This window comes from Sinocyclocheilus rhinocerous, unplaced genomic scaffold (genome assembly GCF_001515625.1).
Source record: "Sinocyclocheilus rhinocerous isolate Xijiao unplaced genomic scaffold, SAMN03320098_v1.1 scaffold714, whole genome shotgun sequence".
NCBI lineage: Eukaryota > Metazoa > Chordata > Actinopteri > Cypriniformes > Cyprinidae > Sinocyclocheilus > Sinocyclocheilus rhinocerous.
Window position 1 is genome coordinate 144,959 of NW_015646165.1, and position 10,935 is coordinate 155,893.

General features: G+C 38.2%; 2 protein-coding genes across 2 annotated transcripts in view; one reads left to right on the forward strand and one right to left on the reverse strand.

Moving 5' to 3' along the window:
* The window catches only part of ints11 (integrator complex subunit 11), a 22,028-nt gene extending 14,719 nt beyond the window's left edge, over positions 1–7,309 (forward strand). The window contains exons 16-17 of the mRNA XM_016510840.1: positions 5,947–6,076; positions 7,085–7,309. Of these exons, the coding sequence (XP_016366326.1) occupies positions 5,947–6,076; positions 7,085–7,141 (187 nt within the window). The 3' untranslated portion in view covers positions 7,142–7,309. The remainder of the gene's footprint in view (positions 1–5,946; positions 6,077–7,084) is intronic.
* Positions 7,310–7,399: 90 nt separating this feature from the next.
* LOC107706987 (P2Y purinoceptor 1-like) lies at positions 7,400–10,428 on the reverse strand. Its single transcript, XM_016510842.1, has 3 exons — positions 10,378–10,428; positions 10,309–10,346; positions 7,400–8,604 (listed from the first exon to the last, which is right to left on the reverse strand). Exon 3 carries the CDS (start codon positions 8,590–8,592, stop codon positions 7,678–7,680), a length of 915 nt encoding a protein of 304 aa, XP_016366328.1. The 5' UTR covers positions 8,593–8,604; positions 10,309–10,346; positions 10,378–10,428; the 3' UTR covers positions 7,400–7,677.
* Between the last annotated feature and the right edge of the window lie 507 nt (positions 10,429–10,935).

A 10,935-nucleotide genomic window follows, 5' to 3' on the forward strand; every position in this document is an offset into this window, starting at 1 on the left:
GAGAGCCATTGAAAAACTACAGAAAAGCAAAACTACTTCATTTTAGCATTACTGGCCACAGCACTAAGGAGAGATCACACATCAGCTGCTCAAAAAATGTGTCAGTGAGACGAACGGAGCGCGAGCGCAATCCTGTGACAGTCACAGGCGGTTAGTGGAGCGCGTGAAGGAGATATGCGAGGGCACGAACACTGTTCAAGGTCTGCATTAATTCGTGCTTGTAGTAATTTAATGTGTATATATTTTGAAAGCATTGAATCGCTATAGAAATCGCGATTCATTCGATTCTTAGCGTGGTTGATTTCAGCAAACAGAAGAATTCAAATTCTTCTGTTTGTTTATAAGGCATTGTCTGGTTGTGCACCAAGTTATATCTCTGAACTTCTTGTGCCATATTGTCCTGCTAGGGCACTTAGATCTTCGAGTCACTTGCTTCTAACTGTACCACGGTGTCGGTACAAATCAATGTCGGTTGACGCTTTTTCTGTGGTTGGCCCCAAGCTTTGGAATGGAATGAGATCTGCTCCTTCTTTGGACATTTTTAAGTCTAGACTTAAATCTTATTTTTACTCTTTAGCTTTTGTATGCGTGTAGTTGTTGTTTTTATTAGTAGATTTGTTTGATCATTGTACAGCACTTTGGATCAATTTACATTGTGTTTAAATGTGCTTTATAAATAAATGTTGTTGTTGTTGTTGTAAGAATCTGACATAATAATAACTATGTAATGTGGACGCAAAAAGCTATTGACCCCGACGTGATTTGAACACGCAACCTTCTGATCTGGAGTCAGACGCGCTACCGATTCATGTTCATATTTACTGCAAACAATGCGCGGTTACTTTAATTCAGCGCTTGCAGCGCAGCAACATAGGTGCGGAAACGATCTCTGGACTGCTGCAGACGCACCGCTGAGCGCACTGCCGGACAGCAACCGTGTGCGGTGAACGCTTTAATCCGTTAACATGAGCGCGGAAAATATACACGCCACGTAAATCTATTATTGTATCTAAAATGATTATATATAAAAGTGCTCTTTCCCTTTAAACCTAGCCAAAAAGCCATGTGTGTTGATTGTGAAACACAGTAGACTTTAATAATATGCATTTATGCTGTAATTACTACATTTTCGTGTCAATCCATGTTCATATTTACTGCAAACAATGCGCTGTTACTTTAATTCAGCGCTTGCAGCGCAGCAACCTCGCGGGACTGTTTAGTCAACCTGGCATTGTGTGTGTGCGCTGCGAGTGTGCATGAGCGCACGGTGTCCAGTAGAATGGTTAAACACTGGCAACCTTTAGTGACGATGTGACACTTGCTGACTGTGCAAGTAACAATTCCTGTGTCAACTGTGCAGCTCGCTTATAGACCGACACGATGTGTGGTGATTTGAAACCATTTGCGTATTTTGAGAGAGAAAGAGAGAGAGCGCGCGTGCGGTGATTCACTCACGCTGTTTGGGAAATTACGTCTCACACAAGGTTTTCAAATTACTTTATAAGTTATTTAATGAAGAAATATGAAGTACCTCACCTTCAGCATTATAATTATTTCACCCGCCCCGGACAGAGACTGAGACGGTGCCGCAGCCGCTGCATGTCGTGCCAAACCTCTCAACGGCAGGCACGTCATCAGCTTGAGATCGTTTTTTTGAGATCGGCCTTTTTAGAGACCGCCGATCAATCATCCCAACGTGATTATCGGCCGATAGTCATCGGTAGCCGATCAATCGGAGCACCCCTAATGATAAATGTGGGATCAAATAGCAATATCACTGGTAACTGTATTTACTAAAGCAATTCATTCATAATAATATTATATCATTAATATTAATATATATATATAACTTTGTGGCTCCAGTTCCAATGCTATTAAACATTATTTTGGAGCCCTGACATACCTCGATGTAAACATTAACCATTTCAGTCTTCACTTTATGCAATGCACAAAGAGCACAAAGCTTGTGTTGTAAGATGGACAAAGAAGTAACTCATTTGCATTGTTGTAATGTGTTTATATTGGGTCAGTGTATGGATAGTAAAAGCACCGTCATTCATCCTGTTTCTCTATTCTGGTTCTTCTGCTATTGCTGCATCTCTCTGAATCACACCCTGTCTCTTACTGTACATGCATCACAATATTACCAAACACTGGCATAGAGAACCATGTGATCCATTCCAGTCACAAACTACAGACTACCAACACATTTAAGTGGGTGTTAGACCATATTAAATGTCATTTGCAATGCAATTATCTTCCATAATATGACATTTTAGAGTGAAACCAAATATACTTTGGGAAACAAAAGTTGGGCGTAACATGACATACGACATAACATAATGACATAACATGATATATTTACTAAAAAAGTAAATAGAGGCAATTTCATGTCATCTCTATATTCTGTGGTGGATTATGAATTAATAGAAAGCCGACCTCCTGTTAAAAAGAAGCACCATGTGCACCTTTCTCATTGAACTGAATCGCAAATAGAGACAGGGAATGTGTGTGTGAGTAAAGGTCATATATGGAAAAGCACACATAATAAGTGTCCTGAAACGCTCCTTAGAAGTGCTTCTAGGAAGTGACGAAACTCGAACGGCTGGCTAATCCCCACAATTTCTCACACACTGGAAATTCCAGTTTCACTACAGCCTGAAGCACTACTACAGACATGTGCTCCAGTAACTGAATTGCAACATCATGTTTGGGTAGATGTTTCAACAGCACATTTAACTTACAACTATAGTACAATGGCAAAGTTTAAAGCACACTTGTCTGCGTTAAAATGGCCAATGAAATTTAAGCAGTCACTAATCAACATCTCTAACAAATCGCAGTTTCCCTTGTTCCTGAAGACACTTCCTTAGAGGAAGAATTTAAAGCTAATCTCTTTCTGGATGTTTGACAAATGATTTACTGGCCCACTACACGAATCTTTGAAAGTCTGACACCTTATCTTCTATTAGTGTTAGAGAGATGATATAACCTATTTTTATAATTCAACATTAGTTCAACATCAATTTAATTCAATGTTCTTCACAACACATTTAACTTATGTGTTGAATTTCTGAGCAAAACAAAAATATATTAAACAGTACATGATATACAGCAGGACTTGACTGGCTCAATAAATAGTTTAAGACAGCACTGGGATCAGTGACGCATTAAAGTGTCCACGAGAAAGAAAAGGAAGAATCTTTTAACAGGAAGGAAATATTGATTTAAAATAAATGTGTGCCAAGTTCTTTGAAATGTAGCAATTGTATTTTCTTTACTTGTAAACATTTATGCTTCTAAGGAAAAGCTTAAATTGAATTACTCTAAAAATGCAGTAAAACCATCAAGTAAAAGATACATTTTTTAAATATAAATTTTTATCTTTGAAAGCATGTTTATTAATTATTATTATTTTTAATTCAAATCATGAATGTATGAATTATTAATTCCTTTACGTTTTTGGGGAGCGGCACCACATGACATTTTACAATCTTAAAGCGGACATGACACACACATAGGGCTGCACGATTAATCGAATGCGATTGTCATGCGTATTTGTCAGTAAAGCCGGTTCTGTGATCAGTAGTAAATCTCCATCACATGCTTTCAGATGGAGCAGCATTTACTACACAGAGCCATAGTTCACTGACAAGCTACGCAAAATCACGTTCATAATCGTAGACGATATAATCGCGCAATTATGAAATAGAAAAAATAGATTTGATAGTCGTTATCAAATCGATAATGACAGCTGTTTGCGTAGCTTCTCAGTGAACTACGGCTCTGTGTAGTAAATGCTGCTCCACCTGAAAGCACGTGAAAATACCACATTTAATAACATATTTTTACTCCAAACTCACTTCATAACGTCAGTCGAGTGTTTGAAATAAATCCGTCTGTGAGATGATATGGCTTCTTACACAGAATAAGGCACACAACATATTTCATAGTATTATAAGCAGTGATAAGGCTATATGTCGATTAGCATTGCATTATTATATTTTAATTTAATTTATGCATTTAGCAGATGCTTTTATCCAAAGCGACTTACAGTGCATTAAGGCTATACCTTTTTTACCAGTATGTGTGTTCCCTGGGAATCGAACCCACAACCTTTTGAGCGCTGCTAACGCAATGCTCTACCACTGAGCCACAGGAACAGATATATATACTTTATTATAATAAACATTATAATAAGACGAACTCAGATAAACCATATATTGTCGTAGTCGTGTGTTTATTAGTCAAAATGAATCAATGAAAGCAGTTAAAGCTTCTGTTTATTTAGCAACAGAGGCATTTTATGATTTCTTCTGTGGGGCGTATTTGGCGTTTCCGCGCGAGAGCACCCTCTGGCCTTTGGATGGAGATTTACTGCTGATCACAGAACCGTGCTTCACTGAAAGATACGCATGACAATCGCAGCTTCTGCCTAATCACGATTTATCGCCTTTGCGATTTAATCTTGAGTACTAATAGATTAGTATTGCATCGTTCATTTCTCTGAAGAGTCTTTAGTTTTATCAGATTTATTAAAGACAGATACAGCTATACGCTTCTCTCTGAAAACAGCCAAGCTCCTAGAGGCGTGCCGTGGGCGGAGCTAAAGAGTCACGAGCATGCGCAGCTTTTGTGTAGCAATCGTCTGCAAGCTGTGACATCGACATAAATAAAACAGGGACAAAACTTTATTGACTTAAATTAACTATGGCTAACGAATTAACGAATGAAGCACATTGATGGGCTGCTCTTGCTCTGGTTGATGTGCCCATTCAAGGGAATCCACCCTTTATGACGTCATACATGGCCATACTTGAAAAAAACTTTCGGAAACTTATACGAACCCTGAAGGAGTGCATTTTGCACAGAAATACTTCATGCGTCCAACTTGTTTTTTGAAACTTTGCTCATGTTTAGTAGGGCTGGGACAATAAATTGATGCATCGCGATTCGTGGATCGATTCTAAAATTTTCAGAATGCATAGTGATTCTCTCTCGAATCGATTCTGAGCTTTTATCAGCAGATGGCGCTCTATGCTAGATTTTAAACCGCACACTCAAATGCTCACGAAGAAGTGCGCTTGTGCGTTCGACTGAGTAATGTAAGTAAGAAATATGAAGTACCTCACCTTCAGCATTATAATTATTTCACCCGCCCCGGACAGAGACTGAGACGGTGCCGCAGCCGCTGCATGTCGTGCCAAACCTCTCAACGGCAGGCACGTCATCAGCTTGAGATCGTTTTTTTGAGATCGGCCATTTAGAGACTGCCGATCAATCATCCCAACGTGATTATCGGCCGATAGTGATCGGTAGCCGATCAATCGGTGCACCCCTAGTAGATTTGTTTGATCACCGTACAGCACTTTGTATCAATTTACATTTGTGTTTAAATGTGCTTTATAAATAAATGTTGTTGTTGTTGGATTTCCTCACTAAACATGAGACATTTTATCAGGAAAATCAGATACAAACCAAACTGGGAACTATTTTAGGTTTTTGGAGACTTGCATCAATCTATTTACTGACTGGTTGTTCATATGACAAAGTGTAATTAAATACTCATGATAAAATTTTGGCATAATAAATTAAATTAATTCTAATATATATATTTTTTTAAAGTTAAAGAATCTACTCAAACCGTTCTGTAATTTGTCAACTAAAAAACCATTTTGGCTTCTAAATGTTTCATGGATAATGGTTCTTTAGTCATTTTGGTACATCGCATGCAGGTGAGTCATTTCACCCAAACGTTGGCCCCTCAGTGAACAACACTTCTACATCTCAAGCCACAGTGTAAATGCCAGTCCATATGGGCAAATGTGAGGTATGAGGTTCTGTACAGGTGCATCTCAATAAATTAGAATGTCGTGGAAAAGTTCGGTTCATGCTTTCATAAAGGTTTCATTAGAGGTCAAGTCTGTTTTTCGTTCTCTCTTACAGTGTATTGAAAAGTTACAGCATCCAGCACGTCCCAGACGGCACCGTCATCGTGGAATCCATCGTTATTAAAGTGACTTCCTCAGCCGAGGAGCCCAACCTCAAAGTCCTTCTGCTCTCATGGAGCTACCAGGTGAACAAACATGTGATGAACTAATTCTTGATCATTTCATGTGGATTATATTGTCTTCACTGTTTTTAAACCGCTTAAATATTTTCGTTTCTATTTTGGGTTTGTGTATGTGGAAACTTCACTTGTTTTTTTGGCTCGTGGTCTGATAGTTGGTCTAGTGGAATGCACAACATCTCACAGCCCAAAAGGGAAACTTTTTGCACTTATGTTTCCAAACAAACTGGTATCACCAACTGCCTGACAAAACAGACATATTACCATAAAATCACATTCTTCAGTATGTATCAGTGTGGCACAATTGGATTGCAATTGAAACAGCAACAAATGTGTGAGAGAAAGTGAATTTGCGGTGTCACTGTCTAGCGTGGTTCACTTTACATTTGTCTAATAGTGTGTCTTATAGAAACGCCTCTGACCTAAGACACGCTCAGTGGTTTCAGAGCTTGTACTCATTTAGACCCTTTTTTTTATTAGTTTCATTTTATTCAGCAAGGATGCAATGAATTGATCAAAAAATTACAATAAAACATTTATAATGTTACAAAAGATTTCTGCTTCAAATAAATGCTGTTCCTTTGAACATTCTATTCTTTAAAGAATCCTGAAAAAATAAAATAAAATTAGTTTCCACACAAATATTAAGCAGCACAACTGTTTTCATCATTGATAATAATAAGAACTTTTTCTTGAGCAGCAAATCAGGAAATGAGTGTGATTTCTGAAGATCATGTGACACTGAAGACTGTGCTGAATGGCTGCTGAAATTCAGCTTTGACATCAGAGAAATAAAGGACATTTTTATTAATGAATAATATAAAATATATTAAAATAGAAGCTGTTATTATGAAGTGTAACAATATTTAGCAGTATTACTGGTTTTACTGAATTTTTGATTAAATAAATGCAACCTTGGTGATTTTTTTTTGGTGATTTTACATTTTAGGTTTTGAAATGTACTATATTAACCTGTTTCTCATTGTGTTTTAAAATGATTTTTGTCCCCCTCAGGATGAAGAATTGGGCAGTTTCTTGTCTACGTTGCTGAAGAATGGTCTGCCTTCGTGACTGTGGTGACACTGATTTGATGTTTGTCTTTGGTTAAAAAAAAAAATAACAAAGTTTTTTTTTTTTTTTTAGTAAATTTGATCGAGAAAGCTGTCATTTGTGAAAACATTTATTTCTTAGCTTTAGATTAAAGTTCAACATAAAAAAAGTGGTCAGTATTCAGAATTTGAAACAAAATGCAGGGATGATACTGATCTACATCTACTAATATATGTAATACATTGATAAGAATTGAGAAACAAAATTTAAAAAAAACATTCAGAACCAAGATCATTACAGAAAAGCCAAATACTGACCAATATATCAGTCTATGAATAAGTTTGCTGTTATGTAATAAAAAATTACACTCATTCTTATTTGATTTTGCACTATTAGTACAATTATATGAGAAAAAAATCAACTCATCAAGCCACATTGGAGTCCATTTTTCTGTATTGCAGTTTTGTTTTGTTTTTTGGCATTAAAGATGAATTTTATGTGCTGTCTTGCCTTTTTTTATACCTTTTAACTGAAATAGTTCAGCTGAAACGAAGCCATCAAAAGCCATTGGAAATGGAATAAACACCCTTTTTCTTCTTCAGCCTCAGTCTTTTGAGCCTCCATTTGTAGTGACCCGTGGCAAAGTAGTACAACAGCGGGTCCAGGAGGCTGTTTAGACTGACCAGAGCCATGGTCACCCTACGGAGGAAGTAAATCCCGTCATCCTCTTTGATGTCTCTCAAGCGTGACAAGAGGTACGCTAGATGCACGACATGATAAGGCAGAAAACACAGAATTGTGATGACCAGGATGGCGTAGATGATCCGCCGTGCCCCGCGGGCGGTGGAGTTGTTGATCCGGGCGATGCGACGGGCCACAATGGGGTAGCACACCAGGATGACCGCAGAGGGCAGAAGGGATCCAAAAATGAGACTGCATATGCTGTACGGCGCCAAGTCGCTCCACTCCTCTTTAGTGAAGCCCTCAAAGCACATGTTCCCTTTGCTTGATAATGGGCATGTTAGCATGAAGGCCAACATGGCCGACCCGGAGACCAACCACACGATGGTGCTCACCATAGCCGTGAGACTTGTGTTGCGAAGCTGCAGGTAGGTGTGAGGGTGGAGGGTGGCAATGTAGCGGTCCACGCAGATGCAGGTCATGAAGCTGATGCTGATGTAGATGTTGGCGAAGAAGATCGTGCCGGTGATGCGACACATGGCATGGCCGAATATCCAGTTGCTCTCATTGAGGTGGTAGTGGATACGAAATGGCAAGGCGAACAAAAAAAGCGTGTCGGCCACCGCTAGGTTAATGATGTATATGTTTGAAGGAGATTTCTGTTTGATTTTAAAGATGAAGTAATACAAAGCTCCGAGATTTCCAATCAATCCGAAAAACAAGACCAGACCGTAGACGGGTGTGAAGAGATAGCGCTGGAAATCTGTGTGCAATATGGTTGTGTTTTCCATGATGTTGTGGTCCTTAGGTAAATATTAAATATTAAAAAAAGAAAATATTAGTGACATTTCTTTTAAATCATGTCAACAAGTGAAGAAGTTCTTGCACAAGGTGCTTATCATGTAAACAGGTTTAGTCTATGGCTGTTCCAGTGCTGCCAGTTTCAATACAAGTTCAGCTGACAGCATTGGTTGCTTAAAGGCACAATATGTAAGATTTTTTTTATTAAAATATCCAAAAACCATTAGAACAGTGTTATATATTTTGCTGACTTGTGAACTTACATTATCCCAAATGTTTCGAAGAATGTTTAAATCCAGAGAAATAAGCAATTTTAACTAGTGACACGGACCGTGTCCATAGTGTCATTGTGTCGCCTGCCAATGACGTCATACACCCTCGATTTCCGGTTTTGTTTTGTAGAAAACATGGAAACAACAAAGACGCTTTAATATGTTGTGTGTTTGAATAGACCGGTGACGACCGCACAGAGTAGCATTATAACAGATCTTTCAAATGTATATAGTATGATAAAACAGCTCTGCTTTTTCCCCAGATACGCACGTCCGGAAGGAGCGGAAACGGTCGACTGTGGCATAATAAAAGCGTGTGTCACGCTCGTTCAGCGGCCTCGTTTCACTTCGACGGCTTTCAGCCTCACCCTGCTTCATTCTACTACGTTAATAAATCATTAGCTCATCCATGAACATGATTTCTGCCCGAGCCCGGTCGGATTGCATCGGCTGTGGGGATGAAGACCACAACTCCCATGATTCCACACTCAGTCACGGCGTCATCAAACTACGCCTTTGTCTCTTTCTTTATTTTGAATACGTTCCCTCCAACGGCGAAACTTACATATTGTGCCTTTAAGGTCACCACCAAAAATAAATAAATAAATACCCAATCGTCCCTCTTTGTCTAGGAAAGAGTTGAGGGGCGATTATGTGATTATTACTAAACACAGCCACTATGTGAACCAGTTTGACCAACTAGCAGCTAACCAATCTGTCTTACTTTTCTATTCAAATTAGTATACCTTTCTGTAACTTATTTTAAAAAGTTATGACCAGTCTAAAATAAAAAAATATATATATTTTTTAGAAAAAAACTTAAGACTAGTCTAAGCGGTTTATGCAACCGGAATATCGTGAATTGGGTCGATTTTTGAACAATATAAAATAAGAAATGTGAAGCTTATAATATTATAAAAGCACTTACACTAATTCCTCTATTAAAATGTATGTATTATTTATTCGGCGTTATTTTTACCCTCGTTTTAGACGCTGCGTTGTCATGACAACGAAGTCGTAAAGTTAGATGTAACTTTTACAGGTAACAGGAACTCAAAGTGGGTTTGTAAAATCATGCTAACACGCATATCGTTTACCTTTTGTGGATACACTTCTAAAACAGTGAGTATTTAATCGTTTATAGGTTGATCAATTCATTGTAAGTGCCTCACTTTTTTAAAGAAATTAACATTTTGAGGTAACGTTAATCAGCGAGTGCTGTCGATTGAGTTTAACTTGTACTGGACACGGAATATTAATTTAAAGCAAAAGAGGAAATACGTTCTCAAATTCATGTTTATTTCTCAATTTAACGTTTTATGCTGATTTATAATTGAAGAAAAGTATTAAACTAGACAAAAATGCGAAATAGAAGCACATGCCACACACACACACACACAAATAATCAAATAACTTTGATATGTAGCTACTTACATTACTTGAAGGAGCGTCCTTGAATCCTTGAAGAAGAAGTTGAATTAATGTAAAAAGCACATTATTTCATATCAAGTCTTATGAAAGCTAGATGTTGTTCTGTCAGTGGTGGAAACTTATTCTGAGTATTGTGGTTTTACGCAGAGTTATGAAAAGACAGAACAGGAAATCCAGAAAGTGCAGCCTCCCCCGGTGATTTGAGGGGACATGCAGACATTTTAGCACGTGGAAACGATGAATTACATATTCCACTGAGTGTACTGTAGTGTCTAGAGACTTTTTAGCTGTGTTGAAATGAGTCACCCCTGGAACTGAAGGGTGGTCGTACAGTGCATTGATTGAGAGTAAAGGTACACTTGTATGATCAGAGTACAGCAGTCGTTACTCACTTTTAACTGGTCGCATTGCTTCTGCTTTGGTTTTGTTCCTCTTGTGTAGAATCAGTTTTGCTGATCTAAATCTGTGTCTAAAACCTCAAAAAAAAGGTTTCGGTGTTGTCCTACTGTACGTGGTCAACATCTCCCATCATTTTACACTTGATGGATTTGGCATTTGGACACTAGGTGGCGCATAGCGGGTTATAACCACTGATCTATAATAGAGATATATTTGGATGCTATTACACAA